This window comes from Aulostomus chinensis, chromosome 11 (genome assembly GCF_037954235.1).
Source record: "Aulostomus chinensis isolate RoL2024-O1b breed Wild chromosome 11, RoL_Achi_v1.0, whole genome shotgun sequence".
Classification (NCBI taxonomy): domain Eukaryota; kingdom Metazoa; phylum Chordata; class Actinopteri; order Syngnathiformes; family Aulostomidae; genus Aulostomus; species Aulostomus chinensis.
Window position 1 is genome coordinate 23909962 of NC_141330.1, and position 23118 is coordinate 23933079.

Here is a 23118-nt window from a genome sequence, read left to right on the forward strand (position 1 = left end):
GGGTCATAGGTCATATAACTGAAAACCAGCTCCAAGGGGGTGCAGAATGCTCTGGGGCAAATGCCTGCAGCTAAAAGATCCCACATACATGGACATGGATCCTTTTTCAATGATAACCTTGGCAAGTAAACTGCCATGCTCTGGTTTTGGGGGAACTATGGGAAACAGATGTTCTATTTTGGTCTGGAGAATGGAATTCACACACACTGACCTATCCTGCTGGACACAAGAGAAAAAGCTGTGGCTTTGTAGGGTATATTTTCAGTGATGCAAAGGAACATGTCTAGAGTTTTTTCATATTCACATTCATAATAACATTATTATAGATTGCCACATGTGATTGGAAAGATGAAACATGTCTGAAAGTAAAGATTTAAATTAAGTAATGATACAATAGTGTAGTTGACTTAATCTTCATCAGTGAGCAAATAGATTTAGTCAGCCAAGATTTGATTATTTGGTTACAAGAAAACATCTCAGTCACAGATATATTCTCTCTTGCTCTGGTCACAGCACAATAACAGGGGCGCATTAAAGCATGCAGAGCAGAAATACTCCATGGCCTGATGTATTTCTCGCTTTATCCTCAGTTGATAATCTATCATTGTCCACAAGCAACCAGTGGGACAGAGCAGACAGCTGCGCTGCCCATTGTCAATGTGTTCAAAGAGGGGGAAAGAGAGAGAGTGGGGCTGTATCACACAGATGCACGTTACACTGAGACTCTCAAACGAGAAAAGGAAGAGCGATATTACGCAAAGTGTTCTACTGTGCTGAAATAAATGAACTAATCTGAGTTCACTTACTCAGTGCATGCATTTATGAAGATTAATATTTTAGAAAATAAGACATCAAAATGTGAACAATGTTCAGCCATACAACTTGAGGATTTATTGACCCCCCCACCCACCCACCCACCCACAGTCATCCTTGCTGAGAACCTCAGCCTCTTCCATGCACAAAATAATATTGCTGGGCATCAAAATCTAGGTTATTAGGCATGGGGGTGTCAATCACCATTTTAATACTTTTTTGTGCATTTCACTATTTGTTCACTTTGCTCTACAGGTTAAAAGAATAAGTTCAGTCTGGTTTCAACAAATGATAAGACAAGATTCTTCTTTCTGTTTATTTAAACATGCCATGCGGCTGTTGTTTGTTACTGTATCAGAGAGAGTGAGGGGAAGATATTGCACTTCAGGAGGGGAAAAACTCAACAACTTTATGGCAGTAGTTAATGTGTTTTGGGAATTAGAGAACAATAATCCCATTCTTTAAAAAATAAAAATCAGGAAAACACATGAATGTGCTCTACGTTCTTTTTGTCTGTCACTTCCATAACAGCAGTGCTTTACTTGGGCTGTTTCTCAAAATTGTATTGACAGCATTGCGTACATGTCAGATGGTGGCAGTGACACTGCTAACAAATAATGGTTAAGGTTAATGAGTCTTAGCACTGTTTGCATTACTCAAAGTCTGTAAAAGCCCCTGAACTTGATTGCGGCTCTCTAAGTGTGTACTTAATTCTGTGTGGTATATTTTACTACAATAACATTGTTCACTCCTGCTGACTGGAGGAATTCAGGATCAGATTCGATAAAAGGGAATAGAGATAGCATTGAAGGAATATATGTGAATGATGCAGTGCATTTATTAAGGACATCATGAAAAACAACGTCCACTTTTAACATGATCGAAAACAAAGCAGTTATCCTACATTTTCTCAAGGAGCACAGAAGCAGCTCCCAGCCATCTGCTGTCCGATACGTTCATATTGATGTTATCAACAGAGAAACTGAGACTTCCTCAAGTCGTCAGTCATTCCACTGTTCACTGTTAACCCAGACTTTATATACAGTGTTAGTTTGACTGATAACTGGTAAAAGTGTCCAACATGTATATAACCCTTTCTGTTCTTAATTCACTGACCTTAATCAGTGTTTGTGGCCTTAATCAACCAGCCACATTAATTGTATATGCTGAATACCACCAGTAACCTTTTGTTTGAGACATACAGCATTCATTTTTAAACCTTTTCAGTATACTTGAATGAGTAAACACTAGGCCACTCTTCTGTCTAACACACTGTACATTTGATATTTCTTGTCTTGGAAGATCAGTTCCCTCTTTAAAGCCTGTGTCATCATTCACACAATTTTGAAACAGCTGCTTTTGTTATCATTGGGTTGCATTAGGCCGTACAATAAAAGTGATACTGCAGTATATCTCAGGGTTTTTTCCCAAAATATGGTTTCAGTATTCCAGACCATTGTATAAATATCGTATCACAATATTATGATATATCTTATTAGGGTACGTAGGTGATACGCAGCGAATTGTAGTGTCATTAGTAGATTATTTTTGAATTCATAAAGTCATTCATTTTTGCAATATATGGTGGTAAAATTGGGTTTTGACCGATGTATCATGATGCATATAATACAATGAGCTCCTTGCCTATACCCAGGTCCGGTCTTATATTTTTTCTTCACTGCTTTCATACTCCCTTCTTCCGTGAACATACCTACGCTGAGATGTTTCACATATTATTAATGTGAACACATTGTTTGGTGGTGCTGTATCTTGAATCATTGTAGAATTAAGTGTTGATGAGAGCAGCTGTTATCATTCTTTTGTAACTTTAAGGCTGATTATATTTTCATTGGACTGTTAAGGATCTTTTCTTGGCAGAACATAGGAAGTGACTCACTCAGACTGCCAATCAGTCTGTATTCTAAGTAATCTTAATCCTCTTAAACCTTTCCTCTGTTAAACATATCCGAGTTCCTTGAGTTTCTCCTGACCCATGACCTTCACTGTGATGTAACTTCCGTTCTGTTTGTCATTTTCCGTGATGCTATGTCCTGTTTCTATATTTTTGTTTGACCACAGGAAGTGGAGGGAGCTATGTTACATCCCCAGAGACATTCTTCAGGGCTCAGCCTTTCCCTGACCGTCCACCCACCCCCATCCCCCCATCGCTATTCTGTCTCACATAATACACACACTGTTAGACCTTACCTCATCCAGTACTTAATATACATCCTCCAGCTGTTCTTACAGTTGCTCTGCAATGATCTTTTATGAGTCTTGGCCCTTTACATTGACATATTTTACAGCTAATGCGCTTCAAAATGTGCATGGAAATGTGTATCCAGCAGTTGTAATAGAGTGGGAGGCTGTTCTTATCACCAGTATTCAGTTTTATTTGAAATCTGGTTTTAGCAAATAGCGCAACATAGGCAGCACTTGCTGTATAAAGTATTACATTTACAGGAAAACTTTAAACTTGCTCTTTCTGTCCTCCTCTGCTCACTGTGTGTGATATTAGGTTCAGATTCATTCAATACCCAGATGGCAGTCAATAAGAGTGGACAAACAGTTTAACTGAGTAAGGTTTGTATCATTTAGTGAATTTCAGCTGCAGTCAGACTGATGTTGTTAAACTAAACAAATCAGATCACCAATAAATACTGACTACAGCAACAGCGATACAGACATCTATTCAGTTTCTCCCAGAAGGACCCCAGGAGTTTGTCATCCTACCAATTAACCAAATCCAGTGATCGAGAGCCAAGTAGACAGAGTGTACCTGCAGGGTCACCACAGAAAAGAGCCAAACCAATCAGTAGCAGCTTCTTGGTATACGGACAAGAAGAAGTGGAGATTCCACACAGAACTCAATAAAGACTGATTCCAATAATCCCTTAGTTTCTATACAATGGAAGTTCATATATTTTTCAGTGTTTTATATAAACTGTATTGAATACTTCTAAATTCCACAGAGTTGTGTGGGTACAGCAACCACAGAGCTCTTTGATGCACCTTCATCTTTTAACCTAGGTGAAATTATGCAACCCTTTTTTACTGATTATGAAATTGATTTGAGGAAGTGTGTCATCTTGTGCTTCACTCTTTTTCTTCTGAATCAATACGGCACAATGTGAGATTGTATCCTACTCCTTCCCCTGGCAGGTCTGTTACCATAGCAACCTAATGAAGGCAAAGAAGGCCATTTAAAAGTGTATATGTCTAAAAGTAAACAACTATGCAGCATCTAGACTTAGCATGTAGCCAACCAACGCGCAATTCCAATTAATTGGACACTACTTGAAAAGCTGTGTGTTTTTGTCCCAGGTTGGTTGCAAAACTCTGGCCTGCTTAATTACAGAAGAAAGAGAACGTAGAGTTCATATCCTAGAAATGTCGCTTTAATCAGAGTAGTGCAGCCTCATCTGCCTTGCAATTGATTCTGCATCCATCCACCTACTGCTGGCCAGTCACTGGTGCCAGTGTATGTGTCTTCTCACCTCAGCTCCCAGTGCCAAACTGTTGTCAGGAAGCTTGAGCATGAAATTTTAAGTAAATGTTTTGAATACCTTAGGGTTTTCCTGCAAGGACAGGAAAAGAGAGAACAGGGGCATTCCTCTTAAGGACAAGCAAAACGTAGGCCGACATTGTCATCTATTCTTCAGCATTTCTTTCTTATTATAATCTGTGTGTGTGTGTGTGTGTGTGTGTGTGTGTGTGTGTGTGTGTGTGTGTGTGTGTGTGTGTCACCCCCACTCCCACCACCCCTGTTGTTCCTGGTCTCCATTGTAGTGGAGGCTCAAGCTGCTGCATTTCATTGAAACTAAGGATACAGATTAGAAAAGAAAAATTGAGATTCATTCCAAACCAATTTTGTTTTTTTCTTTTCAACTAAAGCACTTCATTTGGTTTGCCATTAAGAGGACTAAGTCTGCATCTTGACTTCAGCTACTATAAGTCATTTACAAGATAGCATTTTTATGGTAAATAAAATTTATTTACTATTGATCCACTACACGTGTAAGCTAACAGTCCTGGGACCTCATGTATCAATACTTGCGTGGATCTCATACTAAAAATGTGCGGTCGCAAGAATAGAGAGAGTTGCGTATGCAAAACAAAATCAGGATGTATCAATATGTGCAAGCGCCAGAATCCATGCACGTTTCCTTGATACATCCCAATCAGCGTGGAATTGAGCACAGATGTTGGAGCGACCGGGCCCACCCCCGTTATGCCCACCTATAAATACGCAAATTCATTTAAATAGGGTTTCCGCTCGCAAAATAATGTCAAAGAAAAAGAGGTTCATGGCGTGCGAGCTGGTCGGGAAGGTGGAGGAGAGACAGCAGATTCTGTTTGACAGCCTGTCCAGTGGTGTCAGTATAAACAATAAACGTTGTGAGTGGGATAAGAAGTGCGAGAGGGTGAAGGCGGTGCGTTGGGAGCAACGCACCCCCGCGAGATGGAAAAAAAAAGTGGTTGGAACTGTTATTGGCTAAAGTTCAACACTGCGCAATCACTAAATGCAATAACTACAATAATGAATTGGCTTAAATCTAAATTTAAATAACAATATGGAAAATGGCACAAACAGGACCTCAAGGTGGAGGTCAAGCGGCGTACAGCTGCCCTCCAGAGGAGTGCCCGCTAGACAGGTGGGGGTCAGGGAGAGGGGCATCTGACGGAATTGTGAGCACGGATCCAGTGGGGGGGGGGGGGTGTCACACAGGCGGTCCTGCAGTCAGGAGGACATTATTAGGGGAATAACTGGGATCAACGAGCGGTTTGACCGCCTGATAAATGTTCTGGAATGTTTCGTGGACAAAATAGATTAATCCGGCTTCATGAATCGTGTAGTAGCTTCTTACCCATTCACATTGTGAAAATGAAATTCTGGCGTGCAATGACGGCTGCCTGGCCGAGATCGGCGTCCATCCCTCCAGCCTCTGCGCATCGATGATCTGCACATTGATGGAGTGGAAACCCTTATGATGAACGTAAGCATGTTCCTCATGGGACGGCCCTTTTATGGCAACATGAGTGCAGTCAGTGGCTCCGATTACATTAGAGAATCCGGCTATTGCTGCAAATTAATATTGGCCTGTTCAATGATCAGGTCCACCACCAAGGGCATGGCCCGGCTGAGGGTCGACTGACTCACCCCGGAACGGTCCGCCATCTCCCGCTGGAAGGCTTTTTGGACCTGGTGTATGTGCAGTTGTCAAATAATGTCAGTTACCAAACACCGCCACAGGGTGTCGCCAACGGACCAAAGTGCAGTTAACGCAAGAATCGGCATTCCGCGAACTTCTACGGCAACTCCAGAGTTGGCGTGAACAACGCAAGGATCTACAAACTTTTCACGTTGATACATCTGAACGTGAGTGCGATCCTGGCGTACGCAAGTTTTTCTTGCGTAAACCTCGTTGATACATGAGGCCCCAGGTCTTAATGCTCTGAGGGCCACCTGACACTAGAGGGTCAGGTGACTCAAATCTATGTCTATACTTCGATCATCAGTTAGCATTTCTGTCAGATGAATACAATTTTGCTTTGAATCCAGCAAATCAGTCTAATTTCCTCTAAACTGGGTTAAATTGAAGATGCATGGAATGAATTTGTTTGCAGTAGCCTTTCTTGTGTGTGCAGATCAAGGCAGCGTAAAGGGCTCACTTCTAATTACCAGTTGCTTTGCTGTGCAGTCACACAAAAGTGAGTCACTGAGAATATAGTCACGGCCATAAAGTCAGGGTTTTCTGGTTTCTCATCTCATAGTTGCTCTGAAATGGTCAAAGTGTGAAACCGAGTACAGTCAGTGACAGAACTCTTGTTGCAATAGGACATAAAATGGCACATAACATTATTTCTTGTCAATCAGTTGTGACAATAAATGGTCCATTTTAATGTAAAGGACTTTTGCAGTAATAACTGGGTGCAAAATGAAACCGTCTAAAAAATATCCTGATGTTCACAGCTTGGAAAACCCATTACTCTACTCCTGCTTCGAGCTACAGCTCTTTGAACTGAACTCCTCTCCTCCTCTGCTGTGTGCGGTGGTCCACCAAAATACAATAAGGATTTTATCCAAGAGTTTCAAAGCTTTTTGTCTGGAATCATGGTGGATTACGATCATTTTTTAAATTCTGGTGATTTGAACATTCATGTCTGTTGTGAATCCAGTCCTCTGGTAAAAGACTTCTTGTCTCTGATAGATGCTTTCAATCTCACTCAGTGGGTTTCTGTTCCAACTCATGAAAAAGGGCACACAGCTACACACACCTAGTCCTGTCTCATTGTTTGAGTATCTGTGTCAAAGAAATTTGTGATAGTGCTTGTATTTCTGATTACATGCCTGTTTTATTTTCTGCTCTTGTCCGATGCTCCATAGTTGCTACTCATCCACTTGCATATCATTTTCATGCTATAAACAGTGACCCCTTGCTGCAATTTGCTACAGCATTTAATGACTTTGTACGTTTCAGTGAGGATTGTTTTGGTTCCATCGGTGTGGAGGAACTCATTGCTCTTTTAAATTCCACTTCCACCAGCATCCTGGACTCCATCACCTCCTTGAAGAGTAAAAGCCCCAAGGTGCTTTCAGAACCATAGTTGACTGAAGGTATTTGTGCTTGTAATTCTTTGCCATTCCAGATAAATAAAGCCCCTTTCACACTGCACCAAAAATGCGGATGAAAACGGGTGTTTGGGCATTCTGAAAGGGTCAACTCGGCATTTCAACCCACATCCACCGACCCTCCTAGTGACCCGGGTGTTTAGAAGTTCGCCTCAGCTCTGCTTGGCTCACCTCCAGTGTGAAAAAGGCAACCAGTGTTGTCTCAGGTTTCCTGCGATATGACCCGTTGATGTAGATCTACCTTCCTGTTGCGTTCTGATTTCGTCACTATGCCGCCAGTCAGGCTGTCATTGGGCTGCGCTGCGAGAGCTGCTCACTCATCTCTCAATAAAGTTTTGGCCGTCTGCCATAAGATCAGTCTCCCTGCAATCTTGCACATCTTTTGATTGATCATGGCAGCATGCTGACAAGATCCTGAAGTCCACAAGCTGCTCATCATCCGCAGTGAAGAGGATATCCTGCGTCTGCAAGGGACACTCCGGCACACTTTTATGTGTAATGATGACGTCAGCGCGATGACATATGAGAGAGAAAAACACAGGCACGCAGCCCTCACAACGGGAGCTTAGACCCGCAACTGCTGGAAACTTGAATGCACCCTAATGCCGAGCAAACACAGGTACAAAAATGCTTGTTTTAGTGTGAAAGGGGTATAAGTGATTTGATTCATGCCCAGAAAACCTCCCAAGAGAGGCACCCAGGAGGCATCCTCACCAGATGCCTGAACCACCTCAACTGACTCCTCTTAACATGGAGGAGCAGCAGCTCTACTCTAAGTCCCTCCCAATTGACTGAGCTCCTCACCCTGTCTCTAAGGGAGAGCCCAGTCACCCTGCAAAGGAAACTCATTTCGGCCGCTTGTATTCGCGATCTTGTTCTTTCAGTCATTACCCAAAGCTCATGACCATAGGTGAGGGTTGGAACGTAGATAGACTGGTAAATCGAGAGATTTGCCTTTTGGCTTAGCTCCCTCTTTGCCACAGCGGACCGGTTTAGTGCCCACATCACTGTGGATGCCGCCCCAATCTGCTTGTCATTCTCTCGCGCCATCCTACCCTCACTCATGAGCAAGATCACTAAGATACTTAAACTCCTCCACCTGAGGCAGGAACTCCCCCCTGACCTGGCGTGGGCAGGCCACCCTTTTCCGGCTGAGGACCATTGCCTCAGACGTGGAAGTGCTGATTCTCATCCCAGCCCCTTTGTATTCGGCTGTGAACTTTCCCAGCAAGAGCTGGAGGTCATGGTTTGATGGAGCTGAGAGGACCTCATCGTCTGCAAAAAGCATAGACGACATCCTCCGCCACCATACTCGGCAGCCTCCACCACCCGGCTGTGCCTTGAAATTCTGTCTATAGAAATTATGAGAAGAACCAGTGACAAAGGGCAGCCTTGGAGAAGTCCAGCCCTCACTGGGAACAAGTCCGACTTACAGTACTGCCAGCAACTCGTGCCAGACTCTCACTCCATGGGTAGAGAGACTGAATGGCCCTTTGTAAGAGGCCATCCACCCCATACTCCCCGAGAACTCCCCACAGGTTGCTCCTGGGGACACGATCACAAGCCTTCTCCAAATCCACAAAACACATGTGGACTGGTTGGGGAAACTCCCATGCCCCTTCCAGCACCCTAGCGAGGGTAAAGAGTTGATCCATGCCTGTTGGCCAACTATAGGTTAAGGAAATGCTGAGGCTGAAGGTGTATTTTCAGAACATTTTGATTATTCGGTAATCATCATTCCTGTGGGTTTTGTTGTCACTTATGAATGTATGTTGCTGTTATGTTTTAAGTTAGAACTGAAAGAAAAACAACTGTTCAGGTTGGTGGGACAAATAAAGAATAATTAAACTTTTTAGGCACAACATTATCATGCAGTCTTTGAATTTCAAAGTGAGGTGAGAAGTAAGGGTACATTTTCTTTCATTGACAAAATTATTGTCCCTTTTTATATCTTGGCATTGAATAGTTAGTTATAGTTTCTACTTTAAAGTGACATTCAAGAAAATTCTCCACCAAATTTCATAGTACACAATATGAAAGGCTGTTAACACCTGCCCATTTGTTGGCATTTCCATTGCAATTCATGTACAAATGACTATAATTCAATTATTGAAAGGAATTGGCCAGGGCTCCTGCTTCAAATTAAGCTATATACAGTGTCAGTTGTTACAGAATTGAACCACGTGTCAAAATTTCTATTGTTGTTAATCAAGTCTCTGACTCATCTCATATAAACACTGTATATGATGCACTGTTTACATATACACCAATACACCATTTATACACTATTCATATACAGTATGCACATGACATTAGTGACATCTCAGATTGCACAAGTGTTGATTACAGTTAGATGCTCACAGGACCTCCTGTACCTGCACCCACATAATCACCTGTACACCTACTCACATATTGACACAACCTGCACTCACTTAATCTATGTATTTAACTGTGGATAGTTTTTGTATCCATGCATAAAAGGATGTATATGTGTACACGTTCAGACAGAAAGTGATTCATCAGTGAGAATTAGTATGTTACCATGGTAACTGTATTCAAATTGCTTCATGAGAAAGTGGATTGGTCATGTTTAGGATGCAGTCAGATTCTATCCATCCACCCATCCATCCATTTTCTACCATTTATCCTGTTAAGGGTTGCAGGAGGGCTGGAGCCTATCCCAGCAGCCTTTGGGCATGAGGTGGGTTTCACCCTGGACGAGTTGCCAGTCCAATGCAGGGCCAACACATATAGACAGACAACCATTCACACTCACAGCCACACCTACGGTCAGTTTAGAGTATCCAATTAACCTAGTCCCCATTTGCATGTCTTTGGGCTGTGGGAGGAAGCCAGAGTAGAGAACCCACGCAGGCACAGGGAAAACATGCAAACCCTACACAGAAAGATCCCGTACCCGAGCCGAAGCTCAAAACCGGAACCTTCTTGCTGTGAGGCAACAGTGCTAACGACTGCACCACCGTGCCGCCCCGCAATCAGATTAAGAGTATGTAAATAAGTTACAAACAAGGTGGAGAAGGAACAAGAGTTTATGATTGAGACGAAGGACAGAACAAAGAATTATTTTTATGTTGTGGTGAAGTTGAAAGGACAAATACCCACAGGTTGATTCATGCTGATCTAAGGGCCTTTCATAGTCGTAAATTTGAACACTTACTCATAGCAAAGCTGACAATCACGGCATCAGTGTTGTCTATATGCATACCGTAAATTCCAGACGATAGAGCGCACTGTTATGTAAGCCGCAGATGCTTATTTTAGCGAAAAAATCAATTTTGAACATGTATAAGCCGCACTGGTAAATAAGCCCCGGTGCACAGTGGAAACACCTCGGCCGCCCGTTCTCTGCGTGTTGACCCAGTCTTCCAGAGCATTTTCAAGTTCGGGCCATCTGCTATTATGACCTCTGAAAGCGTTTGTAGTCTTTTTGCATTGGGTCAGTTCGTCATGTTGCCGCCTCCAGCGTCTCACCATCGATTCGTTTATGCCAAACTTACGTGCTGCAGCTCTATTTCCATCTTTAACCGCCAGATTGATTGCCTTTAACTTGAAAGCTGCATCATAAACATTCCTTCTTCTGCTCTCCATCTTGAGGGTGAGTACAAATGACTGAAAATATCGTGTGATGCTCTTTTTACACTGCACCGCGGCATGGACTGGACGCTCCAAGTACAGTACTTAGAGAAATTACCATAACATTTGGCTAGGAATTTCCCTAAGTACGGTACTTGGAGCTACCATCAGGAACAATAGGGAATTACTGCCCGCTGCCGCTGCCCGCCACACCCCAGGGTGAAGGTAAAATCCTCGTATAAGACGCACTGGAGTATAAGCCGTGGGGCATGAAGCGTCAAAAAAAGTTGCGGCTTATAGTCCAGAATTTACGGTCGCTGTGTTTAGACTACGAAGGTCATATTTGTGGAGATTGTTCTAATTCAGTAATACTTGGTACTGCCCAACATTATAAGTATGACTGTTTACAAAGGTCCGGCACAAATATTCTGGGGGACCTGACTCAACCTCATCTCCCAGTGAACCTTGAACATCTGTCATGGACGTCCAGTGTAAGCCATCTCTGAGTCTCCAATCTGTTTCTTGTGTCTGATGAATTCCTTCATTACATAGAATTCCTCTACAATATTTATTATATAATTAAATGTTTGCTTAGTGTATGTCCCCATTAACTCTCCACTGTATTATAACAGTAGCTAGTACATCTAGCCTTCCCATAAATATTTGAACTAACTTCATTCATATTCAGGAAATAAATGCATTTGTACACACTGAGCATCATTCCAGCCCATTACCTTGGTGAGGCCATGTGTCTTACATTGGAATTGTTTTTCCATAGAGGAGGTGGCGTAAACTATGGGCAGCTTAATTTGAGCCTGTATGTGAAGAGGTTAGGCTTTTATAAACTCAATGTGAATCGAATTCATGGAATCAGTTCTGCTCAGGCTCTCATTTGAATCTCAATATCTGACTGCATGCTTGATTTGAATAATAATCCATTTAGCTGAAAGGAATTTGATTTGTTCCAGTGTCCAATTAGTTCTGCAAATGCCTTCAAGAGCAGTTCCTGAACCTTCATTTCAACCTTCAGTTGCTGTTTTTTTTATATATTTTAAGGCATCGTTTTATGATCTGCTTACCAAGCTCTATTAGACCTGTAATTACTTCATGTCCTTTCCTATCTGTAACGTTTTAAACTAGTTCACCAACAAAAACATTATCACGTTTGGCTACTTCGCTTACACACAAAGAAGTGGGTTTTTTTCTCTTTCTGTTATGGCAAACAGATGTGTATGGCAAACATATGTCAGGTAGCATTTGCTGGGAGAGCTACTTTAAATTTTCCTAAATCCCATCAATAGCATGACAGAGCCACTAGTGTTGGCCTTGAGCACTGTCTCTGTGAACTGGAAGGTAATACTAGATTACTACTCTACCGCACTGAACATATCAACATTGACTGCTCATATCAGAGGAGACAAACTCGCTATTTAATTATTACTGATCCCTTAGCTTCTGATCCACCACCCTTGAAACTCTAAAGGGATTATTGCTTACTATAGCCCAGTGCACACGGCTTTGCCATGTGAAGAGATGCAATGCTTGGCAGGCCTGTGTAGTCATAGTTCTAAAGTTGTTTTCACACCTATCGTCTGTTTACTCTGATCTGAATCAGTTGATGAACTTGGACACAGGAATTGTTTTCCTCTCGGGTTTGTTTTCACTCTGAGTTACCTGAGCAAACCCTGCAACCATTTAAAATGTTCGCGAGTAGGTACTGTAAATACAGGTTGGAGATGTTAAGCAGCACATATCTCTACTTCTTTTTTGCATATGTCTTGTACCGCTGTTAAGCTCCAATTTGCAGAAGACTCATTTCCCGGACTATTTGAACAGGTATTATGGCACGTTATGTCTGTAAACCTCAAGATGGCGTCACAGACAGTTCATCCATTATTATTTTTCAGTCACTACGAGAAAAAATACAAAACAACAATTGGCACTTCTTTTATCGTTGTAGTTACCTAATAAAAATATTATTCGTATCCCTTACTTGACTTATACCTGTGGGTTCCTTGGTGGAACATAGCACAACAATCTTACACAGCAAATGGTCTTGAATTTTTGCAGTTTTCTTCAGCTGGGCCCGCATCAGTCCAGTCGTTGTTGCCTCGCTTTTGACTGATCTTCTCCATGTTTTTTTCAGCCTCCTCACTTTTTCTCTTCACCTGTGGATTTCTGTCCTATGTTTGTCTTGTGTTGTTGTCAGCTGGTTGGCGTAGGGTTTATCTATTCCTTCCCCACTTTGTCTTCCCAACATTCTGACTAATGGGGTTCTGGTTGGTTTTCTTGCACAAACTGGCAGTGAAGATCTTACCAGGCCACCTGATGTTCATTATGTATGTGAGTCATCCGTTGACATAAATCTTATTGGGTGTTGTGTTGGTCACTCTTCAGTAGGGCTGTGCCATCTTATGATATTTGTTGTAGAATGTAAAAATGTCTATTACAACATATAATTTTAATTGTCACAAAGAAGCTGCAGAACTGCCCTATTGTAGTATTTTTTTAAATAGAAGTGAACTTTTTGGTATTTTTTTTATTTTTTCCATTTATATAGCTAACATTTTTTATTTGCTGCACTGTTGGATATTTCCATCATTTGGAATTGAATTGTGTTGTTTGTTTACATGTTCTTCTCTTTTCGTCACCTTCTTAAAATAATCACCAAAGTCATTTTTTCAAATTTTTCAGAATACACAAAACTGGAGACAAAAGATCAAAAGGAGTTGTTTTAGGCAAAAAAAACTGTTGGACCCTGGCAATTATTTTAGGAAGGTGACGATCTGTGACAGTTTGACATAAATTAAAGGAAAAAAGTGAAAAGTGCCATTGACTTGTATTTCACTCGCGAGATTATCATAAAATAGTCATCAGACGTGGGGAATTTGTAAACATTTTTTTCACAGATTATGCATATATTACTACACAATCCATCTGGACCACACAGGGTTGCAAGGCACTCAAACAAGACTGTTTGAAAGTTAGTCTTCATGTATTTCTGGCCCCACTGAAACCGTTTCTGCTTATGTGCATTGGTTAGGGGTTGCCGGGGTCGGTTTACACACAACTGCAAGCCTCTGGAGGATTCTACACCTTGAGGTTTACGGGATTTCAGAGGCACAGCACCTCCAAATACCTGTTTGCTGGTTTTTAATGGCATTTTAGCAGCTGCTCTCTTAATCATGCATTTCTCTGGCAGAAACCATCCTTATTGTGCCTTTATCTGCACAGCCCTGTCTGTGCTCTGAATCAGCCACAAATTTCTCACAGTACGATGATTACGCTTAAGTTTTCATGAAATTTCCAATGTTTTCATACCTTGTCCAAGGTATTGCACTATTTCATGCTTTTCAGCAATATAGAGATCCTTTTCTTTGCCATATCGCTTGAAAAAAGTGACCTGCATAATCATTTGAAACATCCTTCATAAGTAGTTTTCTTTTAATTGGGCTCACCTGGCAAAAGTTCACAGGTGTCTGAGACTGATTTGAATGATCCAAAGAGCCCTGAGACACAATACCATCCTTGAGTTTCATTGGAAAACAAAAAATTAAATGTTTATGACAGTTATAGATATAAATATACATGATGTGTTCTCTTTTCTTGGACCATGTTTTTGGTGTCATCCACACTCTGTGCTGTCTTCCCTTCTTTCCCAGAACTTTAGTACAAGTGGTCTTCGAGGTTTTTTTGCAGTTTTGTTCCATGGTCTCCAATTGTTTCACTCAGTCTTGCTGGTATCGCAAGCTCAGCCTTGATTGTGCAATTTCAATCTTCTCTTTTCATCCACCCAGTTGATGAGAAAAGAAAGTTTGGATTTTCAGATTACCTGTTTTGGAGAAAGCAGATTTCCAACGCTTTTTAACACTCTTACCTAATGCAACAGGCTTGTGAGGCGACAGTGCTCACCACTGCACCACCGTGCCACCATTGTCTTACATATTCTTAAAAAAAAAATGTATATAAAGTATTAGTTTAGGGGAGTTGAGGTGGTTCGGACATCTGGTGAGGATGCCTCTATTGGGAAGTTTTTAAGGCAACTGGGAGGAGGCCGACCCAGGACACACTGGAGGGATTATATCTCTTGGCTGGCCTGGGAATGCCTGGGGATTCCACAGAAGAGCTGGTGAAAGTGGCTGGGGAGAGGGTGGTCTGGGTTTCCTTGCTGAGGCTGCTGCCCCCATGACCCGGACTCAGATAAGCAGAGGACGACAAAGACAAAGCATTAGTTTAGTAGGGATAAAGCACTTATTTGCAAAATATGTGTAATGTTTGATGTACATATGTAAATAAATAAATGCAAAGATTATTTAAAAAAAAGAAACCTTTTGGGATTCACTAAGTAGTTTGAAAATAAAACTGGTTCCGGCAAGATATAATACAAATAAATGTATACAGATGAGCAGATGAGCAACAAACAACCACCTCTATTGTCTAAACAGGTTGTCCAAGGCAGCAGAGTGGCTCCATGGCTGAGGTGGTCTGTATATATATGTGCCCTGTTATGATAAATGCCATTTTCAGTTTGTATATGTATGCTGCACCCTGTACCAACTGAAAATGGCATTTATCATAACAGGGCACAGAGGGGTGAGCAATTAAGGCTTTTTAAGTATGTTTGAATTTAGATAAAATGTTACAGTAGTGGGAAGGATCATTACCGTTAGCAAGGAGACTTACAACGAACAGATGCATAATAATTCCGAGGGGGAGTTGGGGCAATGGTCAGAACATTAAGTTATTTTTTTCATGTTTTTAAAATGTTTTCTACCGAACCCTCAATTGTGCATTTTTCACCTGCAATTACAGGTTCAAGGTCAGGATGATAAAAAAAACCATTATGATACTGTTTGTGCCAATAACTTTAAAGTAGAGTGGGGAGATTTGCAGTAAATGCAGGAAGTGAGTAGGCAGCCAGGTATGATCTTGAAGGAATATATAGCATACAAAAGCACAAAACAAGGCTGTTAAACTTGCATGGCTAAACTGACAAATCTAAGCCAGACAAACTGGAAGCACTCTGGTGATGAAGGGGGAGCAAGTCTAGATTGCAAAGGAGAGGAGTGGTTTGGAACCCCTCTTGAATTGAAGTCTGATTTAGGGTTTACCTACCTTGTGTTGTCTCCATCCATTTTCCGCTTATCCTGATGAGGGTGGCAGGGGGGGGCTGGAGTCTATCCCAGCGGCTTTTGGGCGAGAGGCGGGGTTCACCCTGGACAGGTCACCAGTCCATCACTGGGCCAACACATAGAGACAGACAACCATTCACACTCACAGTCACACCTACAGTCAATTTAGAGCATCCAATTAACCTGGTCCCCTCTTGATGTCTTTGGACTGTGGGAGGAAGCTGGAGTACCTGGAGAGAACCCACGCAGGCACAGGGAGAACATCTTTGTGTTGTCTCTACCAATGCAACCTTTTTGTGTCTCGTTCAGATCCCCTGGTGGTGATGGCCAAAACGCCTTTCTCAAACAGATTCAATAAAATCTGAATATTATAATCCTCTGGAAGTGGGGATTTCTGGCAGGGCATTTGTATGATACTCAATATGAGATAAACAGCTTTGTCCCTGATGTGATTAAAACTGCTGAGCGGCTTCCACCTCTCGCTGGTAAACAAAATGATGAAAAATGACTCTGATGTCTGCATGGGACAGACATCAAAACTGAGGAGAACAATAACTTGACTAACACATGCATGAATGGAAGAATGACTTTTGACGCTAATTCTATCACATAACTTTGTTTTTGCAGAGTGACACTGAGGAAAGGACAAAAATGCTTCACTTTAAAATCGCCATGAATCGAAAATGTAGGAAGGTGGGACAACCAAGAAGTAGACAGAATACTTAAGAGGACACAAAGATACTTTTAAGGAGCTAATGGTTATTTTGGGGGGGTGCTCAATAGATCTACCCTTATTTTTTTCACGCAACACTACTCTCCTTCCATGATGAATAAGAGCATTTCATTATATTCACACCAAAAGTGGGTAGCTCTGTGAGAATAGTTTAAAAAAAATGAATCTGTAAAGCTGTAAAACAGCTTTTCCTTGATATCTTTTGACCTCAGTCTCTTGACTACCCTGTCATCAGTATAAGAGTAAAAGTAATATTAAAACAAAGCTTTTTTCTGGCTCAATTACATGTAGAGGATGACACATAGTTACCATTTTGAATAAATTTGCTTTCACAGAACACAGGGACATTTTAATAAACAGCAAGTCTGGATTATTTAGTTTTATCCCTCTCATTATGATCCACAAACACGAACATCCGATCCCAGGAGCAGCTTAAAGAAATTGTCTCTCAAGAGGTTATGAATCAGAATAATGTTTAAGTGACTCAGCTTTAATATCATTTACATTAACTGCCCTGCGTTTTTCTCAACTACTGAGGTTTGCCTAAGCCTCCATATAATTTGGAGTTAAGTGTGTGTCTAGAGATTTTATAGAGAATTAAACCCATGTTTGGCATATGGTGCTGTGTATACTCAGTGCTGTTTTCCATGGAACGTTCCATTAGTTTTCAAGAGGGGAATGATTTTAGCAGGGTAAACATAAAAGTAGAAAAAGGAGTATTGCTTACATTTTTTTGGTCATACCTCACTGAAGCCACTTGAGGACACACATTTTAATCCTAATTTGAGATTGAAGGCTGGAAATTTTGACGTACTGGAGCTATATACATCAAAATTATTATTTCAACCTGTGATTTAGATGTTATTTTCATACATTTTTGAAAGTAAAACAGTCGAGCATTAGACATGTAAATGTACCCTGAGATAACTGCTGTGATGAATTGGTGTTATGTTAAAAAAAAAATTATAATTGAGCCGAAAGAGGAGCTTGCTGGTAAAAGTATATTTTAAAAAGACATTCAGAAGGCAGATTTATTGTCTCTAGCAGGATAGTCCTGGGACTCTGGGTCTGTAACCGCAAAGACTCCTCTTGTATTAGGCATGACCTCCCTAACATTAAAACAACTTCTGCCTGAGGATCTCCAGTGCCTCAGTCTGTCTCACACAATGCTGAGAGAAAGGCTGCATATTTATGTGACGTTAACAGTTAAAATTATTTGCGTCCTAAAACCAATGCTTTTAATATCTCTGTCTCCCAGCAGTGAGCCAAGTGACAGGACCAACAATTATGGGGAAGCAGAACAGCAAGCTCCGTCCTGAGGTCATGCAGGACCTGCTGGAGAGCACCGACTTCACTGAGCATGAGATCCAAGAGTGGTACAAAGGCTTCTTACGGGACTGCCCCAGCGGCAACCTCTCCATGGAGGAGTTCAAGAAAATCTATGGTAACTTCTTCCCCTATGGAGATGCTTCGAAGTTTGCCGAGCATGTCTTTCGCACATTTGATGCCAACGGCGATGGGACAATAGACTTCCGTGAGTTCATCATTGCTTTAAGTGTGACATCGCGTGGCAAGCTGGAGCAGAAGTTGAAGTGGGCCTTCAGTATGTATGACCTGGATGGAAATGGTTACATCAGTAAGGCTGAGATGCTGGAGATCGTACAGGTGAGTTAGCATTTTGCATATTGGTCTGATTGGATCTGCAATATTTAAAATCTTTTTTTTAATGTTTTTATAAAGACACTCAAAAACTACATTAACAGGAAGATATTCCAACTTTTATTTACATCTACTATGATGGGATAGGTTCAAATGTTCCATCAGCTGTAACATTGGCCAGGGCAGTGATTTGTAAACATTGCTGTATTAACAGCACCGACTCTATCCATAACACGCTGTTTATGAGACTTGCAAGGCATTGCTGGAACTGTAGAAAGAAGAACAGGAGGACATGGAGCTTTGCTTCAAGACGGGAGGAAATACTTGCAGAGAGAATATGAATTTATATCAGTTTAATCATTATTCTTGACTTAAAGCATTCATTTACTGCCAGCATTGAACAGTCAGTGTTGAAAAAAGATGCATTTAATAAAAGATGATTTTTAAATGTTCAAGTGGAAGTGGTTTCTGGCAAAACTGGTGTTCATATTAAATGAAAATCCTATCAATCTGATTTACTGACATTTTTAACATTCAACAGTCATGCTGTAGATTTTTGATATTTGAAAAGCAACGTTTGTTTTTGTGCCTAGGCTGCAGGGCACCTTTTAACAAGAAAACATCATGGGAAAAGAAGGCCTGCATGGCATTTCCTGCGCAATAACTCTCCATGTAAACACACCGTTGCCTACGAAACTCCTCCCCATGTACATTTTATGTGTTACACACATCAGTGTTAAACCAGCTAAACCTGTCCCTCTTTAGCCTCATATAATCAGCTTTCACTGAGAAGACTCTTATCTCTGTGGTGGAAATGTGGTGGAAATCATGTGAGAAACAGACTGCTTCTTAGATCCCGTATGTGAGGAAAGAAGGATAGTATGAGGAAAATAAGAACTTAACAACATGGCATAAAAGGCAGGATAGAGGGAAGGGAAGGAACAGAGGAAAGGATAATATCCTCAAATCTGCATCCTTGTTAAAGTACATCTGTGCATTTTCCTAGGGGAAAAATATAATCTGCTGTGTCAGTATCAGAAAGGCAGTTATACATTTTATAAAAATCAGGTTTCCCTGCCTTGCGTTCGCATTTCTCACAGCACCCAGGCTAAATTACAATTAAAATACTATTGAGTATTTACCACAATGTAATTTATTGTCACGCTGCTCTCTATGTCGAAGTTTCAATGAGGATGAGACCCAGCTCACACACACTCAGAGTGACCATCAGAGAGGAAGTAGAAGTCATCAAGGCCTATTTAAGCAATCTGCGCTGCACGCTCCAAAGCCTAAGTGTGTTTGGGGCATGTTAATCGATTTAATTTACAATGAGCATTCTTGGTCCAAAGTCTGGCGCAAGGTGTAAAGGTGTCGCCAGTCTAAATTAATCATACCTGTATTTGGGGTGTGCCAAGAATATTACCAATCAAAGTTTCATCTCCCATTCACTTTAAAAGTCAAGTGTACCTGATGGCATATCCAGTGGGTTTCTGGCTTGTCCATATCGAAATGTTTCAGAAGCTCATGCTTAACTCTTCTTTCCTTTAAGAGTTTCCCATGGACTCAAGGTTCCTCTGTCCTGTCAAGGTTGTCACTAGATTTCAGAATTGCTGGTTGAATGTCCCATAATATTTGTTGCGTATAGGGATAATGGTGCACAGATGAAAAGGTTACGAACACTGAAAGCAGCCTGCCTCCCTAATTGTTAAAGGAAATAGTTAAACAAGAATATAGTACTTGAGAAAAAAAAAATAGAAAATCACCTGTAAAGCCCTGACAGGCTCTGTCCCACAGTGATTTTAAATAATCACTTAAGTTATACTGCTGTGCCATGTGTGTTAATGAAGAGAAACACAAATATTATATTTGCCGTGGGTGTACCTGTGGACCTGTAAGCATGCAGATTCACATGGTGGTGAAGCAGATCTGATTTGTACAATAAAAACCTTCCTCTTTGTGGTGTGTGTGTGTGTGTGTGTGTGTGTGTGTGTGTGTGTGTGTGTGTGTGTGTTTGTGCCTGTGTGTGAAATAAGTGTACACTGTGAACACTGTGCTCTTTCAATTACAAGAAAACTACTTGCCATAGACTTGAGAAATAAAATAAATGCACAGCTGTGTTCACCAGCAAGTCACTGATATTTGCTTTTGGTATTGTGCTTGTGTACGTTAGGTTTATTTGTACACTCTCTAGATTGAAGGAGTTGAATGAGAATTCACTAGGTTTATCTCAAAACTATAAATTACATCAGAGTTAAATTTGAATTTATAATCAAATTATATTATACTGTACTTTATTGATACTTTTGACTGTGCTTCCATTTAAATAAAACTTATAAGACTTGTTTTTTTAGAGGAATGGACCAATCTTCCATGAATCTCAATCAATAATCCTTTTCATTCTATGTAAAGGAGATGTGTTACATCACAAAATGGGTAATTACTCACTAGTGAAAGGGACATTTTTAACTGTCACCCACCCTCACAGACTGTTATTCTGACAAACAGTGTTTGGTTTAAGCATTTTGTGGTATGATTTATAATACCTGAAATATTTAGTCATAGCTTTTAACCCCATCACATAAAGGTGAAATGCTTCCTTTATTGATTGTTCAGTGTAGAACTATCATCTTTTGCGATTTTCTTTATCTTGTCACTGGTGCTTGAATGATGTTTTTTTCCTGAATCACCAATGAAACACTAACCGTGGATGTTTTGGGAATTGAGAGGTAGGCCAATCAAACCAACCTTTTTGATTCATTATTGAGGTAAAAATAGTCAATAACAGGAATCCATTATGCCTTGCATGTATCCACATCTCATTGCATTCAAAGGTAATTTGGCTCCCTAACTCAACAGTACAGTGATTCACACATCAGCCTGTCTCTTCTTTCTATATCCTGGCAACGAACACTCTTCTACTGGCCATTAAAAGGCAGTGTTGTTTCCATGGACAAAAGAACAGAAAGTGTGACTCAGACGCTTATTTATTTCTGGCTGTCTGCAGGACTCATTCATTCAAATGAATAAAAAGACAAGAGTGCAGAAAAGTTCTGCCTTAATCAGGGAGAGTAAGTGAGTGAGTGCGTATTTGTGATCATCATTTACCGAGTGTACCTTTGTGTTTGTAGAAGTTGATAAGTGCTGGGACTTGTTCACACTCACAATTGCCTTGAAGTAGAATAGAAGGTCTACCTCTGATCAAGGGCTGACTTTGATGCCTGATATGTGTGTGTGTGTTCGTGTGCGTGTTCTTGTACTTGCTACATATTGGGGAATAGAATACATATTTAACTGACAGAGTGAGGACATTTATGGAAATTGAGGACATTTTAGCTGGTCCTTACATCTTCAAAGGGCCGTGTGAAGGTCAAGATTTGTTTTTTCTGTAATGGTAAAGGAGCTCTGCCTTTTGCTCATGAGGTTAGACACTGTTATACCATGTTGCTGCTAGGAGCAATGCAATTGCAGACAAAAACATGGCCATGTAAGACTCCATTTCTCTGTCTCAGAAACACACATACACAGACATGCGCACCATATTCACCAAGGCTCATGTCTATTGAGCCTTCATCTCCATTTTTCTGGCTGACTCTCCCAGTTCAAAGCTACCCAACTCTGCAGGGATAGAGAAGACTTAAATTAAAAGTTTTCAGGTAGCAGTGGTACTGACTTCTGCAAGTGACTGTTCAAGTTCAAATGAAGCTTCAGCTCAAAGTCTCTCAGTAAAGTCTGCAGTTTAATCTATCTAATCCATCTATTTTCTGCTGCTTATCTAGGTACAAGTGGCAGTTGAGAACGGATTGTATTCAACATCTTCACACATAGATAAATATATACATACATATGTATATATATATATACACATACACACACATATATATACATACACATACATATACAGTATATACACACGCATATGTATGCAGCACTAAGCCTTACCTTTTATGATCATAATTTGTGCCCTATTACCTCCTAATTAATTAATAAACCAGTAATAATTAATAGTTAGGAAGTAGTATCTGCCTAAGTCTTAGTTATTAGTCTGTTAAGGGTGGAGTATGGTCATGCCTAGTAAATTATTAATTAACGAGTGATAGCTGCTAATTAATGGATAATATCTTACAATCAATTATGTTATCAACTATGTTTGATAACATAGTGATCCCCTATGTGGCAGGGGTTTCTGAGAAATTAAGGAGAATCTATAACAAGCACCGCATCCCTGTGTCTTTTAAACCAGACAACACTCTGAGACAAAGACTGGTTCACCCCAAAGATCCCACCCCTCACAACCAGAAAAGCAATCTGGTATACGCTGTCAGATGCAGTGAGGCCTGCACGGATCTCAACATAGGGGAAACCAAACAGCCCCTCAACAAGCGCATGGCCCAACATAGAAGAGCCAACTCTGGAGGACAGGACTCAGCGGTTTTCCTCCACCTCAAGAAGGAAAGCCACTCCTTCCAGGACGACCATGTCCAAATCCTCAACAGAGAGGACAGATGGTTTGAAAGAGGAGTTAAAGAAGCCATCCACGTCAGGATAGAGAAACT

At 41.0% G+C, this 23118-nt stretch overlaps 1 protein-coding gene across 6 annotated transcripts in view; it reads left to right on the forward strand.

The window, feature by feature from the left end:
- Nucleotides 1-23118, forward strand: part of LOC147253806 (neurocalcin-delta A) — an 81663-nt gene that overhangs the window by 42013 nt on the left and 16532 nt on the right. For 3 of the 6 annotated variants that reach the window (XM_086219113.1, XM_086219111.1, XM_086219114.1), the window contains one exon: nucleotides 18168-18571. In XM_086219113.1, the coding sequence (XP_086075239.1) occupies nucleotides 18194-18571 (378 nt within the window). In that variant the 5' untranslated portion in view covers nucleotides 18168-18193. Of the gene's footprint in view, nucleotides 1-18164; nucleotides 18572-23118 lie in introns of all 6 variants that reach the window. The other 3 variants (XM_086219110.1, XM_086219109.1, XM_086219112.1) reach the window with 1 other exon arrangement.